Source organism: Nomascus leucogenys, chromosome 1a (genome assembly GCF_006542625.1).
Source record: "Nomascus leucogenys isolate Asia chromosome 1a, Asia_NLE_v1, whole genome shotgun sequence".
Classification (NCBI taxonomy): domain Eukaryota; kingdom Metazoa; phylum Chordata; class Mammalia; order Primates; family Hylobatidae; genus Nomascus; species Nomascus leucogenys.
In genome coordinates this window covers 67047659-67069433 of record NC_044381.1, presented here as the reverse complement: position 1 = coordinate 67069433, position 21775 = coordinate 67047659, and the positions used below count along the sequence as shown (strand labels likewise).

General features: G+C 41.4%; 1 protein-coding gene across 2 annotated transcripts in view; it reads left to right on the top strand.

The window, feature by feature from the left end:
- L2HGDH (L-2-hydroxyglutarate dehydrogenase) overlaps positions 1–21775 on the top strand; it is a 67131-nt gene that overhangs the window by 30628 nt on the left and 14728 nt on the right. The window contains exons 6-9 of one of the 2 annotated variants that reach the window (XM_030810184.1): positions 2452–2486; positions 11801–11968; positions 13276–13433; positions 15665–15796. In XM_030810184.1, the coding sequence (XP_030666044.1) occupies positions 2452–2486; positions 11801–11968; positions 13276–13433; positions 15665–15796 (493 nt within the window). The remainder of the gene's footprint in view (positions 1–2451; positions 2487–11800; positions 11969–13275; positions 13434–15664; positions 15797–21775) is intronic. The other variant, XM_030810188.1, reaches the window with a different exon arrangement.

The following is a 21775-nucleotide window of genomic DNA, read 5'->3' as shown; positions in this document are numbered from 1 at the left end:
TCTCTACAAAAAATTTTTAAAAATTCGCTGGGCATGGTAGCACACACCTGTACTTCCAGCTACTTAGGAGGCTGAGGCAGGAGGATTGCTTGAGCACAGGAGTTTGAGGCTGCAGTGAGCTATAATCGCATCACTGCACTGCAGCCAGGCTGACACAGTGAGACCCTGTCTCAAAAAAAATTTTTTTTTTAGGGCTGGGCGCAGTAGCTTGCACCTGTAATCCGAGCACTTTGGGAGGCCAAGGTGGGTGGATCACTTGAGCTCAGGAGTTCAAGACCAGCCTGGGCCTCATGGTGAGACCCCATCTTTACTAAACATAAAAATATTTTTTTAATTAAATAAAATAATTTTTTTTAAAATTTGCAAAATCCTATGGGACTTAGATGTCCAGCTTACCGGTATAACTATTCAGGTTCTGTATCTCTAAATGGCAAACGTAGTCAGTAGGAAAATTGGCAAACCTGGTGTCTGTGTGAAGAGTACAGGACTGAACTGATCCTTTTTATTGATAGCTATAAATATACCTATATAAAGCAGTGACCTGGGAGGCGCAGTGGCTCACGCCTGTAATCCCACACTTTGGGAGGCCGAGGCAGGCGGATCACCTGATCCTAAGGTCAGGAGTTCCAGACCAGCTCGGCCAACATGGTAAAACCCCATCTCTACTGAAAACACAAAAAGTAGCCGGGTGTGGTGATGCGTGCCTGTAATCCCAGCTACTCAGGAGGCTGAGACAGGAGAATTGCTGGAATCTGGTAGGCAGAGGCTGCAGTGAGCTGAGATTGCACCAGTGCATTGCACTCCAGCCTGGGCAACAGAGTGAGACTCGGTCTCAAAAAAAAAAAAGCAGTGACCCATGTGGCTCAGTCTTAGAGAGGTGTCAGGATCACGAATGAGTAATTTCAAAAGAACTCTTTTGCTTGTATATTTCTTTTTTTTTTTTTCTTCTGAGACGGAGTCTCACCCTATTGCCCAGGCTGGAGTGCAATGGCGTGATCTTGGCTCACTCCGACCTCTGCCTCTCAGGTTCAAGCAATTCTCCTGCCTCAGCCTCTTGAGTAGCTGGGATTACAGGCATGCACCACCAAGCCCAGCTAATTTTGTATTTTTAGTAGAGATGGGGTTTCATCATGTCGGTCAGGCTGGTCTCAAACTCCTGACCTCAGGTGATCCACCCACCTCGGTCTCCTAAAGTTCTGGGGTTACAGGCGTGAGCCACCATGCTCAGCCTGCTTGTATGTTTCAAGAACCATGAAAGGGATCCAAGCAATCTTTTTAAATATGCTTTTTCCTCTTTTCTTCCTTCTTTTTTTTTTTTTTTTAATTATAAAAAGAGATGAGGTCTCACTGTGTTGTCCATGCTTGTCTTGAACTCTTAAGCTCAAACAACCTGCCCACCTCGGCCTCCCAAAATACTGGGATTACAGGCATGAGCCACTATGCTTGGCCCACAATGCAAATGTTAGCATCACCCAGGACTTACTGAATCAGACTGTCTGGGAATAGCACCTAGTAATAAGCCTTTAGTGATTCTTAGACACACCCAAGTTTCAGAATGTCAGAATGATAGCCTAAGGTCATAAAATGACCTGGCTATTTGGAACTCCCCCCACATCACGCCCAGCCCCCCATAGTTTAAGAGTGCACTTAGAGTTTGTTTTGTTTTGCTTTGAGGGCATTGATATTTTTTTGTCCAAATGATAGATTTGTGAGCCTCCTATTTGCTGTTGAGAAATTTGAAGGAGAAAAAAAGTAGTATTCTGTTCTTTCTTCCTTGACCGGTTTTTAAGGAGATCTAAGCCATCTGAATCATTCTGTCTTTCTGAATTCTAAGATGATGAGCAAAATTGTTAAATAATTAAGGTTGTTTTAGGTAGGTAGCATAATAAACCAAATTTATGATACAAGTAGATTGTATTTATCTGCTCTACATATGCTTTATAAAACTTTGGGATCCCATGTATCTGAGTGGGAACTAATTTTAAAAATGGTCAATTTTTTATTAGAAGTTTTTGTGTTGTGAGAACTCTTGCTTCTCTAAACAACGTAGAACCTGCAAGGAATCCAGTAACCAACACTTGGATGACAAGGTTTGATATGAGAAACCATAGCTTTAGTTCTGTGGGAAATACATACTGATTTATGATTATCCATTTTACATTATGGTTTCCAGGATTATAGTTCAGAGAATAGCTGTGTCTATGTTGGAGATCAGGTGGGGTATGGTTTATAAGCATAGATTAGATGAGTTAAAATCAAGCTAAAAACATGCTGGAGTTTTATATGTTGTTAAGTATGAACTAGTTTAATTGTTATTTGGTAAAAAGTTTCAGAATGAACTGTAGGGTGCAATCATAGTAATGACAGAAAGAAGTTTGTTTCTAGTATGATATTTCAAATAATGTTGGCCTTTTGCTAAAAATAAATTTTTCACTTATTCTTTTTTTTCAGGAATGCAATATCCGATTGTTATAAAGAATACAAAGGTAAAGATTCTTAAGCAAAACTGCTGGCTGCTTTCTTTCCCTACCCTTTATTAAAAATTAAATTAAGCCACAGGGCTGTATTTTAAGTTATTGAATGACATTTGTCTAATGTAAAAGTAATTCTGAGAGAATTTCTTTTAGGGAAGTTTAACAGCTTTTATTCTAAGGAGGATTTCAACTTGGGAATGTCCTAATTAAGTGGCTGTGCTGGCAAAGAACAAGATTATAAGCATATAGAGTGTTTAATTTTAAGGCAAAACTGATAGATATTTTATCACTCTGTCTACTGATCTCCACTAACTTATTAACTCTATAAATTAGAAGACTTCGGAAGAGGGAGTACACAGGTTGTCCAGAGGGAGATGGACTGCTTTTTTTCATCTTCACATAGAGCTAAAGCAAGAACCACGGAATGGCATAGAAGCAGTGGATTCCCTTTAGGTTCACTGCATCAGGTTGTACTCAAGGGAGCAGAGTCATTAATGAGTGCTATAGGATTTATTATAGGAATAAGACCTTACACAATTGTGGAAGTTTCTGGGAAAGCATAGATTCAGAAGAGAGTTGATGGATCCGTAATTGGGAAACAGAGCTGAATGTGGAGCTGGAATTCACTGGTGGGTATTCAGTGGGTATCTGTCTGTCACCTCATTGGACTAGGATGACCTTCAGAGAATAATACCTGCTGATTTACTTCTGCCACCAGATTTTTATTAAATTTTTTTTTTTTGAGACGGAGTCTCACTCTGTTGCCCAGGCTGGAGTCCAGTGGCACGATCTCGGCTCACTGCAAGCTCCGCCTCCCGGGTTCACACCATTCCCCTGCCTCAGCCTTCCGAGTAGCTGGGACAGGTGCCCGTCACCACGCCCAGCTAATTTTTTTGTATTTTTAGTAGAGATGGGGTTTCACCATGTTAACCAGGATGGTCTCTATCTCCTGACTTCGTGATCTGCCTTGGCCTCCCAAAGTGCTGGGATTACAGGTGTGAGCCACCATGCCCGGCCCTCTGCCACCTGATTATATGCAGCTCCTGTTTTGAACAACTTTAAGTTGGAACCATAAAGAGAAGGGGATTCTGTCAAGCATAGTTCCTAGCTTAACCAAATGGACTCAGTACAAACCCCTACAGTCCACCCTTTGTCAACCTGACATCTGTCCATGCCCCTTATAACCTTATAACGATATTTAGCTTCCAAATAAAGACAGAATAAAGTAAAAGCATGCTTCCACCTAACAAGGTGTAACTATCCTTCATAGGACTGAAGACATGCTAACTCTCAAAAAAAAAAAAGTCTACTTTATCCATCCTGGGTTATGTTTAATTTTTACTAGCTGAGTTACACTCCCCCTTTGAGATCCTGTCACTTAAATACCAACATATAAGGTTAACCAATATTTAAGCATTTTATATTAGATAATAGTTCTCAACTAGAGGCAATTTTACTCCTTGGGGAACATTTGGCAATGTTCGGAGACATTTTTGATTCTCACAACTGGGAGGGGGGAGGGGCGCAGCTACTGGGATTTGGTGGGTAGATACCAGGAATGTTGCTAAACTTCCTTCAGTGTGGGGAATAGGCCCCCCAAACAAAGAAATATCGATCCCCTAAAGTCAGTAGTACTGAGGTTGAGAAACCCTGTGTTAGATAATGTGAGAATGGTAGAGATGAGTGTATTAGTCTTCTCAGACTTCCATAACAAAATAGCACAAACTGGGTGGCCTAAAAAGCCCACAGTTCTGGAGGCTAAAAGTCCAAGATTAAGGTGCAGGTAGGGTTGATTTTTGGCTTGTTAATGGCTGCCTTCTTACTATGTCCCCACATGGCCTCTTGTCTATGTGTGCCCAGAAAGAGAGAGCATGATCTTGGGTGTCTCTTCCTCTTATAAGGACACCAGTCCTATTGGATTAGCCCCTACCCTTATGACCTAATTTAACCTTAGTTACCTCCCTAAAGGCCATGTCTCCACATACAGTTCACATTAAGGGTTGGGGCTTCAACATATGAATTGGGGAGGCATAATTCAGTCTATAGCAGTGGGAATAAAAAAAGAATTAGGTAATGTATGGAGAAATGTATTTATTATTTTAAAGTAAAGAAGATATACTCAGATTATAACATCCCTCATTTCTGTAACTAGTCATGTGGCCATAGTCATATTTATAATTTCCTTCCCCTACTATGCATTTCATATTCTCTTTGCCTTTGGCAAGCATCTCAGCTGGTCATGGTTTCTAGTTTGGTGGTATAGCTCAAACTTTCATTCCTGAAGTCTGTGCCATTAGCAGCCCTGGCTGTTTTGGGTTGACGTAGTTTCCAGTAACTTTTATAACAGTATATGGGAATACTAAGAGAAGCTTCAGGAGATATGTATTCCAGGCATATTCCTCTTTATCATCCCCAAGCCTAGTTATGGTAGCAACTCATTTTCTTGAGAGTCGGGATTAGTTATCCAATTCAGTACAGCAATCCCCTCTTTGATTTACTGGCAGGGGAACCCAAAGTGGCCAGGTGTTGCAGTATCAACCTCCAGTTTAATGGAACCACTGTCATTCTCTAATGGAAGTACTTCTCCCTTGAGAACTAAGACCTCTAGATCATAAGACCAGAGTTGTGGGGATAGAATGCAAAAATTTCATGTAGTGGATGATTGGGGTAGTAGTAAGGAACCACTCTCATTTCTACCTCAATTTCTAGACCTGTGAATTCTGGCTGTGGGAGAAACAATACCATATATTAGTCACTGATTTAGAGCACATGGAGTAACCTGGAGGACACTGCCCCAGCCCTGCAAGGAGTTGCCAGCCAGCTAGTGCTATTACTTCTAAAGCCCATTCCAGTTTCTGTCACCCAGTGGCTTCAGGGTGATGGGGAAAATGGTAAAATCAGTGAATTCCATGAGCCTGAGCCTATAGCTGCATTTCATTTGCTACAGAGTAAGTTCACTGATCAGAAGTAATGCTTCTCTGTAAAATGCCATGATGGTGAATAAGACATCTCATAAGTTCACACATGGTGGCTTTGGCAGAAGCATTATAGCCGGGAAGACAAATTTATATTCAGAGCAAGTGTCTATGCCAGTGAGAAGTAAGTGCTGCCTTTTCTATGATGGAAGTGGTCCAGGGACCACATCAGTGGCTCTGTTGGTATCTACTATTGGCAGATTGAGCACTCAGCATTAGCTGTAGACAGATCAGCCTTGGTGAGTAAGTCCGTGTTGCTGATCACCTCCTTCCTACCATAACTATGTTTTCCAGTTTTATGTTTACATTGTGAAATGATTATCACAATCAAGTTATTTGATATCACATCTGCCACCTCACATAGTTACCATTTATGTGTATGTGATGAGAACACTTAGATTTATCTTAGCAAATTTCAAGTATACCATACAGTATTATTACCTGTAGTCACTATGCTGTATATTAGATTTCTAGAACTTATTCATCCTATAATTGAAAGTTTGTACCCTTTGACTGATATCATCCCATTCCTGCCCACCCCCCTCCCAGTCTGTAGCAACCATCATTGTACTCTCTTTTTCTATGAGTTCAACTTTTTTAGATCCCACATGTAAGTGAGATCATACAGTATTTGTCTTTCACTGTCTGGCTTATTTCACTTAGCACAGTATCTTCCATGCCCACCCATGTTGTCACAAATGGCAGAATTTCCTCCTTTTTATGGCCGAATAGTATTGCATTGTGTTTATATATCACATTTGCTTTATTCATTCATCTGTCAATGGACACTTAACATTGTTCTCATGTCTTGGCTGTTGTGAATGATGCTGCAATGAACATGAAAATGCAGATATCTCCTTGAGGTACTGATTTTTTTTTTTTTTTTTTTTTTTTTTTGAGATGGAGTCTCGCTCTGTCGCGCAGGCTGGAGTGCAGTGGCGCAGTCTTGGCTCACTGCAAGCTCCACCTCCCGGGTTCACGCCATTCTCCTGCCTCAGCCTCTCCGAGTAGCTGGGACTACAGGCGCCCGCCACCACACCCGGCTAATTTTTTTTGTATTTTTAGTAGAGACGGGGTTTCACCGTGGTCTCGATCTCCTGACCTCGTGATCCGCCCGCCTCGGCCTCCCAAAGTGCTGGGATTACAAGCGTGAGCCACCGCGCCTGGCCGAGGTACTGATTTTGTTTTCTTTGGGTATATACCCAGAGGAAATCATACAGTAGTTCTATTTTTAATTTGGATCATATGGTAGTTCCATTTTTAATTTTTTGAGAAATGTCCATACTGTTTCCTGTGATGGCTGTCCAATTTACATTCCCATCACTAGGGCATCCTACATCCTCACCAATGCTTGTTTTCTTTTGTCTTTTTTATAATAGCCATCCTAATAGATGTGAGATGATATCTTTTTGTGGTTTTGATTTTCCTGATGATTAGTGATTTGAACGCCTTTACATGCATCTGTTGGCTGTGTGTATATCTTTGAAAAAATACATAAAAATACATATTCAGGTCTTTGGCCCCCCCGCTTTTTTTTTTTGAGACAGGGTCTCTGTCACCCAGGCTGAAGTCCAGTGGCATGACCATGGCTCACTGCAGCCTCAAACTCCTGGGCTCAAGCTGTCCTCCTGCCTCAGCCTCCCAAGTAGCTGGTATTATAGGCACGTGCTGCCATGCCCGGCCTCTTTGCCTATTTTTATTTATTTATTTTATTTTATTTTATTTATTTATTTTTTTTGAGATGGGGTTTCACTCTTGTTGCCCAGGCTAGAGTGCAATAGCGTGATCTCGGCTCACCTCAACCTCTGCCTCGTGGGTTCAAGCGATTCTCCTGTCTCAGCCTCCTGAGTGGCTAGGATTACAGGCATGTGCCACCACGCCCAGCTAATTTTGTATTTTTAGTAGAGATGGGGTTTCTCCATGTTGGTCAGGCTGGTTTCGAACTCCCGACCTCAGGTGATCCACCTGCCTTGGCCTCCCAAAGTGCTGGGATTACAGGCGTGAGCCCCTGTGCCCGGCCTTTCTTTGCTCATTTTTTAATCGGCTCATTTGTTCTTTTGCTATTGAATTATATGAGTTTCTTACACTTTTTGGATATTAACCTGTTATCAGATGTATGGTTTGCAAATATTTTCTCCAATTCTGTAGGTTGTCTCTTTATTGTCATTTCTTTTGCTGTGCAGAAGCTTTCTAGTTTGATATCGTCCCACTTGTTTATTTTTGCTTTTGTTGCCTGTGCTTTTGGTGCCTTATATTAAAAAAAAAAATCATTGCTAAGACGAATGTCTTCCCTATGTTTTCTTCCAGTAGTCTTAGTTTTTAATCTAAAATCTTTAATCTTTTAATCTAAATATTTAATCCAGTTCAAGTTAATTTTTGTGAATGGTGTAAAATAGGAGTCCAATTTCATTCTTTTGCATGGGGCTATCCAGTTTTCCCAGCACCATTTATGGAGACTATGTTTACACCTAATCATGTAGTTCATGATGCCGTCAGGTAAAGACAGGGGTGCCTGGAGAAAGAGGCTAACTAACATCCGCAGGGCAGGTCATCTTTTTCTAATGATTATTAAAATTGTCCTTGGCCAAGATTTCTCTTCAGTGAGCATTCATATGGAACTTGAATATCTTTACTCTCTGAAACTGTTTTGGAGTGGTCCATTCATATACCTTTCTCCAGAGGTCCTTTCCCTGTCCATCTAGCCAAACCATTAGTTGCTGCACATGAAACAGTGTAGATCCATACCTTTGGCCATCGGTCCTTCTAAAGTAAGATGAACAGCTAGGTGTGGTGTTCAGATATCTGCCCACTGAGAATATTTTCTTCACCACAGTCCTTCAGGGCCACTCATGAGTGGGGCTCTGGTGCTGTGGCTGTTCAATTGTGTGTGGTACCAGAATATTCTGCAGAACCATTTCTAAACCTGGCCTATATTTTTTCTTCTTTGATCAACTGATCATAGAGAACTCCCCATGGGGCTATAGAGGCAGGTTGATAGGAAGGAGGCAATTTAGCAGGAGTAGGGCCCATGAGAATTAGAACCACTTGCCTCTGCAACTTGTGTGTGCCAGCAGGACCTGTACAACCCTTATCTTATAATTTTTCTTAATGATGGAATGCTGCTATATACACCCAATTTTGTGGCTTGATGAGTCAGACACCACCACCCAGTTAATAATGGGTAGCTCATATGGTAAACGTAGTGACCTGTGGTCAAGTGTTCAGTCAAAGCCAGAAGCGCTTTCTCAAAAGGAGGTTAGTTATCTGCAGAGGACGGTATAACTTTCCTCCAAAAACCCTAAAGTTCTGTGCTGTGATTTGCCTACAGGTGCCTTCCAAAGGCTCTATAAAGCATGACTATCTGCTGCAGACACTTCGATTACCATCAGATTTGCTGGGTCATGTGACCCAAGTGGCAGGCCTTCCATTCAAAGAAGAATTGAAAATCTGTTTCTGTGCCTGCCCTCATCTAAGGGACATTTTCACTAGAGTATAGCATCATATGATAGAAAACATACAGGGGCCTATGGCATACCAGTGGATATATACTTTACCCAGAGTTGCCACTCTTTATTTTGGCATTTTCAGTAAGTATAATTCTGGGGTTCAAATTCAAATCCGGGGGTCCACTTGCCAGGTTGAAATAGTTTTATGAAAAGTTTAAAGAAATTTTTTCTTTTTGAGACAATGTCACTCTGTTACCCAGGCAGAAGTGCAGAGGCACGATCTTGGCTCACTGTAACCTCCACCTCCCAGATTCAAGTGATTGTTGTGCCTCAGCCACATGAGTAGCTGGGATTACAGGTGTGTCTCACCACGCCTGGTTAATTTTTGTATTTTTAGTAGAGACAGGGTTTCACCATGTTGGCCAGGCTGGTCTTGAACTCCTGGCCCCAAGTGATTCACCCACCTCAGCCTCCCAGAGTGCTAGGATTACAGGTGTGAGCCACTGTGCCTGGCCAGGGGTTTTTAAAATAAATTTTTGCAGGTAGGATTTGCTAATTAAAGATTTATACATTGGATATGGGGAGGGGGGAATCTGCTTCACTTATGAAAGAGCAATAGACATGCATGGTTTATTTCTTCATTTTCTTTTTATTTTTTTAATTAGAGACTTTAATAAAACATAGGGAGACAAGGTCTCCCTGTGTTGCCCAGGCTGGTCTTGAACTCCTGGGCTCAAGTGATCCTTCCACTTTGGCCTCCCAAAGTGTTGGGACTACAGGTGTGAGCCACTGTGCCAAGCCTAAAAGAAATTTATGTTGAACTGATGTATCATTTGATGGTTACCGAAATTTTAATTTGGAAGTAAAATTAATATGTTACTGAATTTAATTATTGTTTCACATATAGCATAAAATGATTTCAGAGACCTGCGATAGTTTTTGATAATTTCTTTCTTGGGAACTGTTGCTTGAGTTTTTAAAGAGAACTATTAGGTTATTGCATGCTGGTACCATTTTATAAATTCTATTATTATCTTTACATCTATCATAGGACTTACCTGCATTTTTTTTGTTCCAAGAACAAAAGAACTGCCAGTCTCTTGTGTAGGAGCTGATGATTTATATCACAAAAATACTTCTCGTATTTCTAGAATATAACCCTAGATGAAAAGGAAAGATACTAACCTATTTAGAAGAAGTTATTTTTGGCTGGGTGCGGTGGCTCACGCCTGTAGTCCCAGCTGTTCGCTGAGGCAGGAGAATCACCTGAACCCAGGAGGTTGAGGCTGTAGTGAGCCAGGACTGCGCCATCGCACTCCAGCCTGGGTGATGGAGCAAGACCTTGACAGCCCTTTTGACTTCAAAGGTCTTAAAACAGTCATGGCTTAGTCTAGCTAATTTGAATTCATTATGGAGAAGTTTCATCTAATTTTTGTAAAAACTATTACATGTATAACTCCTGAAAAGAGGCTTAACTTTCTAGCAAGGGCAAAAATAGGATACATATAGAGATGAAAATTTAGCTCAATAGAGTAAGGCTAAACAGTAAGGCCTGGCCGGGCGCGGTGGCTCACGCCTGTAATCCCAGCACTTTGGGAGGCCGAGGCGGGCGGATCACGAGGTCAGGAGATCGAGACCACGGTGAAACTCCGTCGCTACTAAAAATACAATTAGCCAGGCGTAGTGGCGGGCGCCTGTAGTCCCAGCTACTGGGAGAGGCTGAGGCAGGAGAATGACGTGAACCCGGGAGGCGGAGCTTGCAGTGAGCCGAGATTGCGCCACTGCACTCCAGCCTGGGCGACAGAGCGAGACTCCGTCTCAAAAAAAAAAAAAAAAAAAAGAATAAGAACAGAATTGCTAGATGTTTACTCTGTAAGAAGTAAAGAGATGGGAATTCAAGTGTGGTGGTGAATGTGGGATAAATGAAGTCATTTAGGAAATAGGGTGGCAAATTGGCTAAACTTAGTAAAGTTAAAAATAATCAGATGATAATCACAAAATAAAATTTATAGGAAATCATAACAGCCTAACATTAGCAGTCTAAAACTAGTCACTAAAGCAAACCTTGAACGTAGTGTGTGCTCTCAGTAAATGTGCATTGAATGAATGAAATTTCTAAAGTGTCCTCAGTTTGCAAAGTAGATATTGATTAGGAAGGAGAAATTGCTTGGTGGGTAGGTTACAGTTGCAACTGGGCAGGATTATTGAGTGTGAAGCAACCGAAGAGTAACATGGTAATTGCTCAGATACAGGAGAAGCTGGTTGCAATACAGAGGTTGCCTTTAAATGAGAGGGTTACAGGCCCTTTGACTTCAGTGCCAGAGATGTTACGGGTATAATTATCAATAGGTATAACATTATTTTTAAAAATGATTTTATGTGCTTATATTTTTAATGTAGGAAGTTTTGTCTTTCTTGATATTCTACCAATTGGGTAAATCCTCATATTTGTGATTGGTGTATTGAATTTTTAATTAATCCAAATTAAAAGCTGTGGGGTGGGTGGGGGAGCAAAAAAAATTGGTGGAGGCTATCTAAATGACATTTGCTTCCTCATGCAACAAATAGTTAAGAAGCTCCCTGCTAGGTCCTAATAAACAGATTTGTATGTATTTGTATGTATGTATTTGTGTGCATGCATGTATACCTTACTAAGTATCCTTGCTAGGTTGACCATTATTATCTTTAAAGTACAAAATTTAAGGTGACATCCTCTTACGTGCCACTATCCTAAGTTTCTAGCTGCCACCTAAATGCTAAAGAACATATTTTGCTGATACCTGTATTGAATATCCTCTTTTAGAAAAAATTCTATTTCTGTACCTTTTTTCTATCACCTGTTTTTCCCCTCTTGACCTATTCTACTCCACTTTATACAAATAACTGTTCTTTTATTTTGCACTAGGGAGAGGAAATTCGATGTCAGTATGTTGTGACATGTGCAGGACTTTACTCAGACCGTATTTCAGAGTTGAGTGGCTGCACTCCTGATCCTCGAATTGTACCATTCCGGGGAGATTACCTGCTCTTGAAGCCAGAAAAATGTTATCTTGTAAAAGGAAATATTTATCCGGTAGGTAATGATGCTTCCTACGTCTCTTTTTTTTTCAAGCAGGTGGTGGTCATAAAGGAGATGAAAACAACTTTCACTTGGGTCAGAAATAAGAGCGATTTTGAAGGACCATTTGTGTAAGCATTTCATCAGTTTCTCTTGCGGTTAAATCCCTAAATCTTTATCCTGGTATCATGGTTATTAAATTGTAATTAATTGCCTGCAGGTACATGTCTCCAGAAAGCATGAGTGCACTGTGGGAAGTGCTATCAAGAAGGAACTGAATTCTACCTTCTCTCTGGTGGAGGGAAAGGGAAAACTTTCCCTTGTGGAAATCCCTGATACCCAACCCTTTTCCTCAGTTCACTGTCTGTAGGTACAGAAAAGGGATGTGGCCACTCCGTAGTTTCAGGGAGTAGAAGACAGAGGTATTTAAATGAAGAGTTCATTCTTCTGTCGGAACTACCCTGGAAATGAGTGAATCTCTTAAAATATATTAGATTGAACCAGATGAAATAGTCAGTATTCAGCTATTTGATATTTTTGAGCTTGCCAAAACATGAATTTCATCTGCTTCAACCTCCTAACATTAGCAGTCTAAAGCTAGTCGCTAAAGCAAACCTTGAACTTATTGTGTGCTCTCAGTAAATAGACTTTGCAGAAGCCTGTGCTATGAATGTATATTTTTTTCTGGCAGCTCTGATTTTACTTGCCAGTCATTGACATCCCTTGTGAAAGACCGAGAATAGCCCGAAGTAAGACAGTTCATCTTTTTTTTTTCCTTTACCCAGAAAGATGCATAGATGGAACAATGTGTTAGTGTTAATAGCATCAGAGTTTCTTTTTTTTTTTTTTTTTTTGAGACAGAGTCTCACTCTGTTGCCCAGGCTGGAGTGCAGTGGCATGATCTTGGCTCATTGCAACCTCCACCTCCTGGGTTTAAGTGATTCTCATGCCTCAGCCTCCCAAGTAGCTGGGATCACAGGTGCACACCACCACGCCAGGCTAATTTTTATATTTTTAGTAGAGACGGGGTTTCACCATGTTGGCCAGGCTGATTTTGAACTCCAGATCTCAAGTGATCCTCATGCCTCAGCCTCCCAAAGTGTTGGGATTACAGGCGTGAGACACCGTGCCCAGCCAGCTTCAGGGTTTCTTGTATGCATTTCTGAGCAGAAGCATGTTAATGGAAAAGTATATCTGAGTACAGCTCACAATACAAATTAAATGCATGGGAAGAAAGTGTTTTATGTTACCAATTGAATGTTTGCATCTCTGATAACATGGAATGTGAAATGAGGCTGTTATTTACTATGTTAAATTTATAGGTCCCAGATAGCCGGTTTCCTTTCCTAGGAGTTCACTTCACACCAAGGATGGATGGCAGTATTTGGCTAGGTCCTAATGCAGTTCTTGCCTTTAAACGAGAGGGTTACAGACCCTTTGACTTCAGTGCCACAGATGTTATGGATATAATTATCAATAGGTAACATTATTTATTTTTAAAAATGATTTTATATGCTTATATTTTCAATGTGGGAAGTTTTGTCTTTCTTGATATTCTACTTACTGGGTAAATCCCCATATTTGTGATTGGTATATTGAATTTTGTATTAATCCAAATTAAAAGCTTTGGAGTAGATGGGGTAGCAAAAAAAAAAAAAAAGCTTTTTGGAATAAGCATAACATTTTAACTACTTCAAGAAAATTCTGATGAGCCAGGGTTAAAAAGAAAAGGCTGGCTGGGCACGGTGGCTCACGCCTGTAATCCCAGCACTCTGGGAGGCCGAGGCAGGTGGATCATGAGGTCAGGAGATCAAGACCATCCTGGCTAACACGGTGAAACCCCGTCTCTACTAAAAATACAAAAACTTAGCCAGGCATGGTGGCGGACACCTGTAGTCCCAGCTACTTGGGAGGCTGAGGCAGGAGAATGGCGTGAACCCGGGAGGCAGAGCTTGCAGTGAGCCGAGATCTCTGCCATGCACTCCAGCCTGGGCGACAGAGCAAGACTCCATCTCAAAAAATAAAAAAATAAAATAAATAAAAAATAAATAGAAGATAAGGCCAAGAGTCATTCATATATCTGGCAATCCAAATCTTGTATTGCTAACTTTCTAGTTTTATTGGGGGGGGTGGGAATAGATTGTCTCAAAATCAGTAGATGGCTATTTTAATGAAATCATTTCGAGCCAGTCTCCATCATTTTGTAAGCCACTGGAGAAATTACTGATGACCAAAGTAATTTCCTTGTGTAGGAAACTAACAATACGATTGTGTTGACCTAAGATGCAGATTCTTTACTATTGTAAGAAATAACTGAATTAGGTATTTAATTTGGTCCTTTTAATAATGTTTCTCTCTAAAGGGTTTCACATGAAAATCACTAGATTTTCATGTTTAAATCACTAGATTTAAAGCTATACTTGAGTTTCACCCTCTATGGATTCTGAAACAGAAAGTTCAGGATGGAGCTTCCTGGCACGTGTACTTGTAAAAATATATACATATATGCATCTAGGCTTTGCAGAGTCTCACTTGAAAATCACAACTAAAGTTTTTTTTGGTTTTTTGTTTTGTAATTTTGATACAGGGTCTCACTTTGTCACTCACTGCAGCCTCAACCTCCTGGGATCAATCAGTTCTCCCACTTCAGCCTCCAAGTAGCTGGAACTACAGGCAGATGCTACCATGCCCAGATAATTTTTGTGTTTTCTGTAGAGACAGGGTTTCGCCATGTTACACAGGCTGGTCTCGAACTCCTGGGCTCAAGCAATCCACCTGCCTTGGCCTCCCAAAGTGCTGGGATTACAGGCATGAGCCACCACACCCTGCCTAAACAACTAAAGTATTTTACCTCTGGCTGACTAAAGAAAACTAGGGTAGATGTCCCATTTCTTTCATACCCTGCCTTTTAGGTGTGTTGAAGGCATGTAATATTTCCATTAGAAAGCCTCGATGTTGGCAGGCTTTATAGAGTTCCAGTTTGAAACCAGCACTCCTTGGGAATTTGAGTTTAGAGGGTGTTTACCTCTGTATTTTTTTTTTTTTTTTTTTTTTTTTTTGAGTCAAAGTTTCACTGTTGCCCAGGCTGAAGTGCAGTGGCACAATCATTGGTTACTGCAGCCTCAAACTCCTGGGCTTAAGCGAGCCTCGCACTTCAGCCTCCCTAGTAGCTGGAACTACAGGCACACACCACCATGCCCAGCTCTGTTTACCTCCTGAGCTGATGAGGTTTCCTCTGATATTGGCCAAAAGTTGATTTTCATTGATTCATTGATTGATTGGTTGATTGAGAGAGAGTCTCTCTCTGTAGCCCAGGCTGGAGTGCAGTGGCACGATCTCAGCTCACTCAACCTCTGCCTCCTGAGTTCAAGCAATTCTCCTGCCTCAGCCTCTTGATTAGCTGGGATTACAGGCGTGCACCACCACACCTGTCTAATTTTTATATTTTTGGTAGAGACAGGGTTTTGCCATGTTGGCCAGGCTGCTTTCAAACTCGTGACCTCAAGTGATCTGCCTGCCTTGACTTCCCAAAGTGTTGGGATTACAGGCGTGAGCCACCACTCCTGGCCTTGATTTTCTTTTAATGTGTTGTTTTTCTGACTTTGCCTAGATTTTTGTGATGACATAAAAAAAGAATCTAATAATTATAAAGATATTTTACAGTAATAAAGAATTCCTTTCTCATAAAGATATTTTTTTCTCTGTTTTCAGTGGCTTGATTAAACTGGCATCCCAGAATTTTTCCTATGGAGTTACTGAAATGTATAAAGCGTGTTTTCTTGGTGCAACAGTGAAGTATCTTCAAAAATTCATCCCTGAAATTACTATCAGTGATATACTTAGGTAAGGAAAAGGGATAAGGAGTGTAAATACAGTCCCAGCCTATGTGAACTTGAGAGGTGGGTCTGACTTGGTGATTAGTAAGCACCATTTCGGAGTCAGTCTGCGTATGCACTGAATTTTTGTTTGCTCGCTTTCCCAACATGTTGAATTCCCTTTGCAGTGCATTTATTGGGCATTGCTACATCATGGACCTTAGTACTGGTCCATTTATAATTATCTAGACTCCCTTACAGCTCTAATCTGAAATCTCCATGACAGCTTTATTGTGATGCTACCTTAGCCTTTTTGTCAACTGTCACTCCTAATAAAAACAACTTGCCTGAATTTTTAAAAATCTCTCTGGCCAGTTACTCTTGTGATTCCAAAGCCTTTTGGCCTTAATTTTGTATAAGATTGTTGATCACTATGTTAGCTAATTAGGTAATAAGCACGTTAAAACATTATATTTTGATTGATTCTTAAAACTTAAAAAAAAACTTTTAGGTTTGGGGGTACATGTGAAGGTTTCTACATAGGTAAACACATGTCATGGGGTTTATTGTGCATATTATTTTATCACCCAGATATCAAGCCCAGTACCCAATAGTTATCTTTTCTGCTTCTCTCCCTCCTCCCTCCCTCCCCACTGAAGTAGACTGCAGTGTCTGTTGTTTCTTTCTTTGTGTTCATGTGTTCTCATCATTTAGCTCCCACTTATAAGTAAGAACATGTGGTATTTGGTTTTCTGTTCCTGTGTTAGTTTGCTAAGGATGATAGCCTCCAGCTCCATTAAAACCTGTTAGAAACACACTCCTAGACCTGGCATCTCACCTTGCTTCTTCTCTACTTCTTTTGTTCTTTCTTGGACCTTATTGCATTCAGGGACCCTACTTTCAGGATAGGAGTGGAAAGCAGCGTGGTAACAATCAGAGTCCTTGCTACAGGGGTATGGGGCAAAGTAGGGACAACTTACATCTTTTATTTTCATATATTTTTTGAAATGGAGTTTCGCTCTTGTTGTCCAGGCTGGAGTGCAATGGTACCATCTCAGCTCACTGCAACCTCCGCCTCCTGGTTCAGCATTCCCTGCCTCCCCTAGTAGCTGGATACAGCATGTGCCCACGTCGCTATTTTTTTTTTAGAGACAGGGTTTCCTGTTAGCCAGCTGGTCTCAACTCCCGACCTCAGGGACCACATGCCTCAGCCTCCAAGTGCTGGATTCAGCGAGCCACTCCGCAATCTTTATCTAAGATAAAAGCCTTTTCGTGGGCACACCTATATCCGCACTTAGGCTGAGGCAGGATCACTGAGGAGTCAGACCAGCCTGACCAAAAGAAAATCGTCATAAAAAAAAAAACCGGATGGGACATGCTGTAATCCAGCTAGGGAGAGAGGAGAATGGTGAAGGAGGGAGGGCAGTGAGGCAAGATCACACCATTGCACTCTAGCCTTGGCAACAAGAGCAAAACTCCGTCTCACAAAAAAAAGATAAAAGCCTTTCTAGACTTGGTCTGTAGAATATTCTTAATACCACCCAAACCTATTCTTTCCCCTCTTTGGTAATGTTTTTAGTGTTCACCTTTTTTCCCGAGCAAGCCATTCTTTAGGTCTAATCAGCAGTGTACTTTGAGGTACTCTCACCCTGCATTTACAATCCATCCCTCCATGAATCTTCTGAGCACTAGATATCTGCTTTCTCTGTAACAGCTGCAGAACTAGCCTGGTAAAAAATGTCAGCAGGCTTGACTGTGTATCTGTGAAGAGAGCAATAATCATGTCAGCTGTCTCTCTTAGGGGAGCGTCCTCATTTAAATCTGACTCTAATGTATCATTCTGAGACCAGCATGTTTGAATCCTTAGAAGAACTATTAAAACTCAGCTAATGTTTTTACTCTTATCTCTTTCACTCCTCTACTCACCTTCTGAAATAGAAGGGATAAAAATATCTAGCCATTATTTTCTTTCACTCACTGATAAGTAAGGGCTTTTATGTTTTCAGTGATCTGCTTTAGCAAACTTGTGATGTTTTATATCTGAAAATAGACTGGTCAAATCTGGTTTCTATTACTGCTATTAATATTCCTTGGAAAACAAACGAGGTGAGCATAGTGAATTCTGTGTAAAAATAGTTGCAGTGAATTCACTGCCTGTATTCAGTTACCACCCTTTCATAGAAGCCTGAGGAAAACTTTTTAGACCACTGGATTTCATATGGTAGAACTGGACTTCAGGCTTATAAAAATAAGATCAATAGATTTTTTTTTTAGCTCTGTTGCTAGGCTGGAGTGCAATGGTATGATCTTGACTTACTGCAACCTCCAACTCCCTGGTTCAGGCAATTCTCCTGCCTCAGCCTCCTGAGTAGCTGGGATTACAGGCATGCACCACCATGCCCAGCTAATTTTTGTATTTTTAATAGAGATAGGGTTTCATCGAGAGCCAGGATGGTCTCCATCTCCTGACCTCGTGATCCTCCTGCCTTGGCCTCCCAAAGTGCTGGGATTACAGGGGTGAGCCAATGCGCCTGGCCAAGATCAATAGACTTTTCCACAGCTTGAAGCCTAAGTCCTGCCTTGTCTCATTTGTCTTGCAACCAGTATACTAAACCATAATGCCCTTAGTATTGCAATGAAAGCATATCAGGCAGTAGTAGATAGTAAAAGATAGTTGAAGCAATGCTTTCAGTGGGGTGTGTTTCCCAGGATGGTGTCCTTAAATTTCAGTAACCACTGAAGGGCACCCAGGTTGACTTCTCATTGCTTAGCCAGAGCATTGTGGGCAATAATTTACTGGTGAACATGAGATTGGAATATAAAGTTATAATCTGTTAAATATTTGCATTGGATAAACTTCTCATTGTTAAATGATGGTCTCTAACACTCTTAATGTTAGCTCTAGGCCAGGCACAGTGGCTCATGCCTGTAATCCTAGTGCTTTGGGAGGCTGAGGTGGGAGGATCGCTTGAGCCCAGGAGTTTGAGACCAGCCTGGGCAATATAGTGAGATGCCATCTCTACAATTTTTTTTTTTTAATTAGCTGGGCGGGTGGTGCACGCCTATAGTTGTAGCTACTAGAGAGGCTTAGGTGGGAAGATCCCTTGAGCCCAGGATGCTGAAGCTACGGTTAGCCATTATTGCACTACTGTCCTCCAGCCTGGGGGAAAGAACAAGACCCTGTCTCAAATATAAATATATATATATAGCTCTAAACTTTAAAAATTTGTTCTGTGATTAATTTTGACATGTTAATCTAACAGCAGTTTGTATCTGTTAGCACTGTAAAGATGTAAAAGACGAAGACATATATGTCACAATTCCCCCATTTTCAGTTTGGAAAATGTCTTCTATGGGGAATTCTAGAGTAAACTTTCAGGCAAGATGTTTTCATAGCAAGTGATAACTAGAGTGTGTGAAACACAAAGGCGCAAAACTCAAACATATCTACAATAAAGTTGTAATGGCTTATGGTGATCTAGATTAGGGTTTCTCAGTCTTGATGCTATTGACATATTGAGCCAAATAATTATTTATTGTGGAGGAGTGTCCAGTTCATTGTATAATTTTTTTTTTTTAGACGGAGTCTCACAGTGTTACCTGGGCTATAGTGCAGTAGTGCCATCTGGGCTCACTGCAACCTCTGCCTCCCGGGTTCGAGTGATTCTCCTCACTTAGCCTTCTGAGCAGCTGGGATTACAGGCGCCTGCCACCACGCCCGGCTAATTTTTTGTATTTTTAGTAGAGATTGGGTTGCACCATGTTGGCCTGGCTGGTCTCACACTCCTGACCTCAGGTAATCTACCCACCTTGGCCTCCCAAAGTGCTAGGATTACAGGCGTGAGCCACTGTGCCCAGCCATTGTAGAATGTTTAACAGCATCCCTAGCCTCTACTCATTCTCCTATTTGTGACAACCAAAAATGTGTCGACATTGCCAGATGTCCTGCAGGGGCAAAATCTCCCTTGGTTGAGAACCACTAGTGTAGAGAATTTGGTAACCTTCACACTACAAAATACTAATAAGAGTCTGGCCGGGCACGGTGGCTCACGCCTGTAATCCCAGCACTTTGGGAGTCCGAGGCGGGTGGATCACGAGGTCAGGAGATCGAGACCACGGTGAAACCCTGTCTCTACTAAAAATACAAAAAATTAGCTGGGGAAGGTGGCGGGTGCCTGTAGTCCCAGCTACTCAGGAGGCTGAGGCAGGAGAATGGTGTGAACCCGGGAGGCGGAGCTTGCAGTGAGCTGAGATCGCGCCACTGCACTCCAGCCTCGGCGACAGCGAGACTCCGTCTCAAAAAAAAAAGAGTCTGGAGGAAATATGATAAACATCCTTGAAATACATAGAGCTGAGAGTAAGGGAAAGTAAGGGGCATCCCAGAGCAAAAAACAAAAAGAAAAAATTCATACTAAAAGGAGTTGGTGCTGATGCTGACTTGGAGAGGTGGGGATGGTTTGCTAATTTTAATAACTGAGGGGCTTGAGTTATATTTTTAATTAATGTGTGACTCACATATAAAATATGTAGATCTTAAGTGCTTAGTAAATTTTGATAATTGTACAAACCATATCCACCACACAAAACAAGATATAGGACATTAGGGACTTGTATTTTAATTGCCACCCAAGTGCTGAAAAAGAAATCTTGGGTCTGTACAAGGTAGAAAGTTGGAACTGAGACTCTAATGTAAGGCCCCCTAGGGACTCTTGAAAGGCTATACCCTCAGAAGAAAGGAAGTCTGGAAAAAAAATATATTCCCCTTGGCACTGGGAAGTATTAAGGAACTTTGTCTATCTTGGTCTTGAGGTTGGGGAGTGGGAGGAATCTTCCCAAAAATCTAGAATCCCTCAAAGCGCTTAGATTTTGAACATATACCACCAGCTTGGTTTAGGAGCTGTAAGCTAACAAATTAACTGAAAAAGTGGAGCCAGACATTTCTGGATCCTGCTTCAATCAATCAATCTCTCTCTCTCTCTCTCTCTCTCTCTCTCTCTCTGTCTCTCTCTCTGTCTTTTTCTCTCTTCTTCTTTCTCCCCCCTCCCCTCCCCACCCCCTCTAATTCAAGTAAATTAGAGAGACTAAAAATCAGGTAATTTGACCACAAAGTGACTACTGACACTAAGCAATTATTGGTTTATAATTATTTTTAAGAATTTTTTTTTAAGAGTCTCGCTCTGTCTCCCAGGCTGGAGTGCATTGCGCAATCTCAGCTCACTGCAACCTCCACTTCCCGGGTTCAGGTGACTCTCCTGCCTCAGCCTCCTGAATAGCTGGGATTACAGGCATGTGCCACCATGGCTGGCTGATTTTTTTTTCCTATTTTTAGTAGAGATGGGATTTTACTATGTTGGCCATCCTGGTCTGGACTTCGGACCTCAAGTGATTGATCTACCTGCCTTGGCCTCCCAAAGTGCTGAGATTACAGGTGTGAGCCACTGCGCCTGGATAATTTTTAAGAATCTTTTTAAAAGAAATACACATTGAGGCCAGGCAGGGTGGCTCATGCCTGTAATCTCAGCACTTTGAGAGGCTGAGGTGGGCGGATTGCTTGGGCAGCCTGGGCAACATAGTGAGATCAGCCTGGATGACATAGTGAGACCCCATTTCTAAAAAAAAAAAAAAAAAAAAAAAAAAAAAACAAAGAAAAGAAAACAAATACACATTGAAGTGAAGTGGTATGCCATCTGGGATTTGCTTTAAAATAATTCAGTGGGGGTGTTGTGGCTCATGCATATAGTCCTAGCTACTTGGGATGCTGAGGTAGGAGGATTGCTTGAGCCCAGGAGTTTTAATCCAGCTTAGCAAGACAACATGTCTAACAAATAATAAAATATGGTTGGGCTCAGTGGCTCCTGCATTTAATCCTAGCACTTTGGGTGGCTGAGGCAGGATTGTTTGACCTAAGGAGTTCAAGACCATTCTGGGCAATACAACGAGACCTTGTCTCTAGTAAAAATTAAAAAGAAAAAAGGAAAAAAAGGGCCTGGCGTGGTGGTGCATGTCT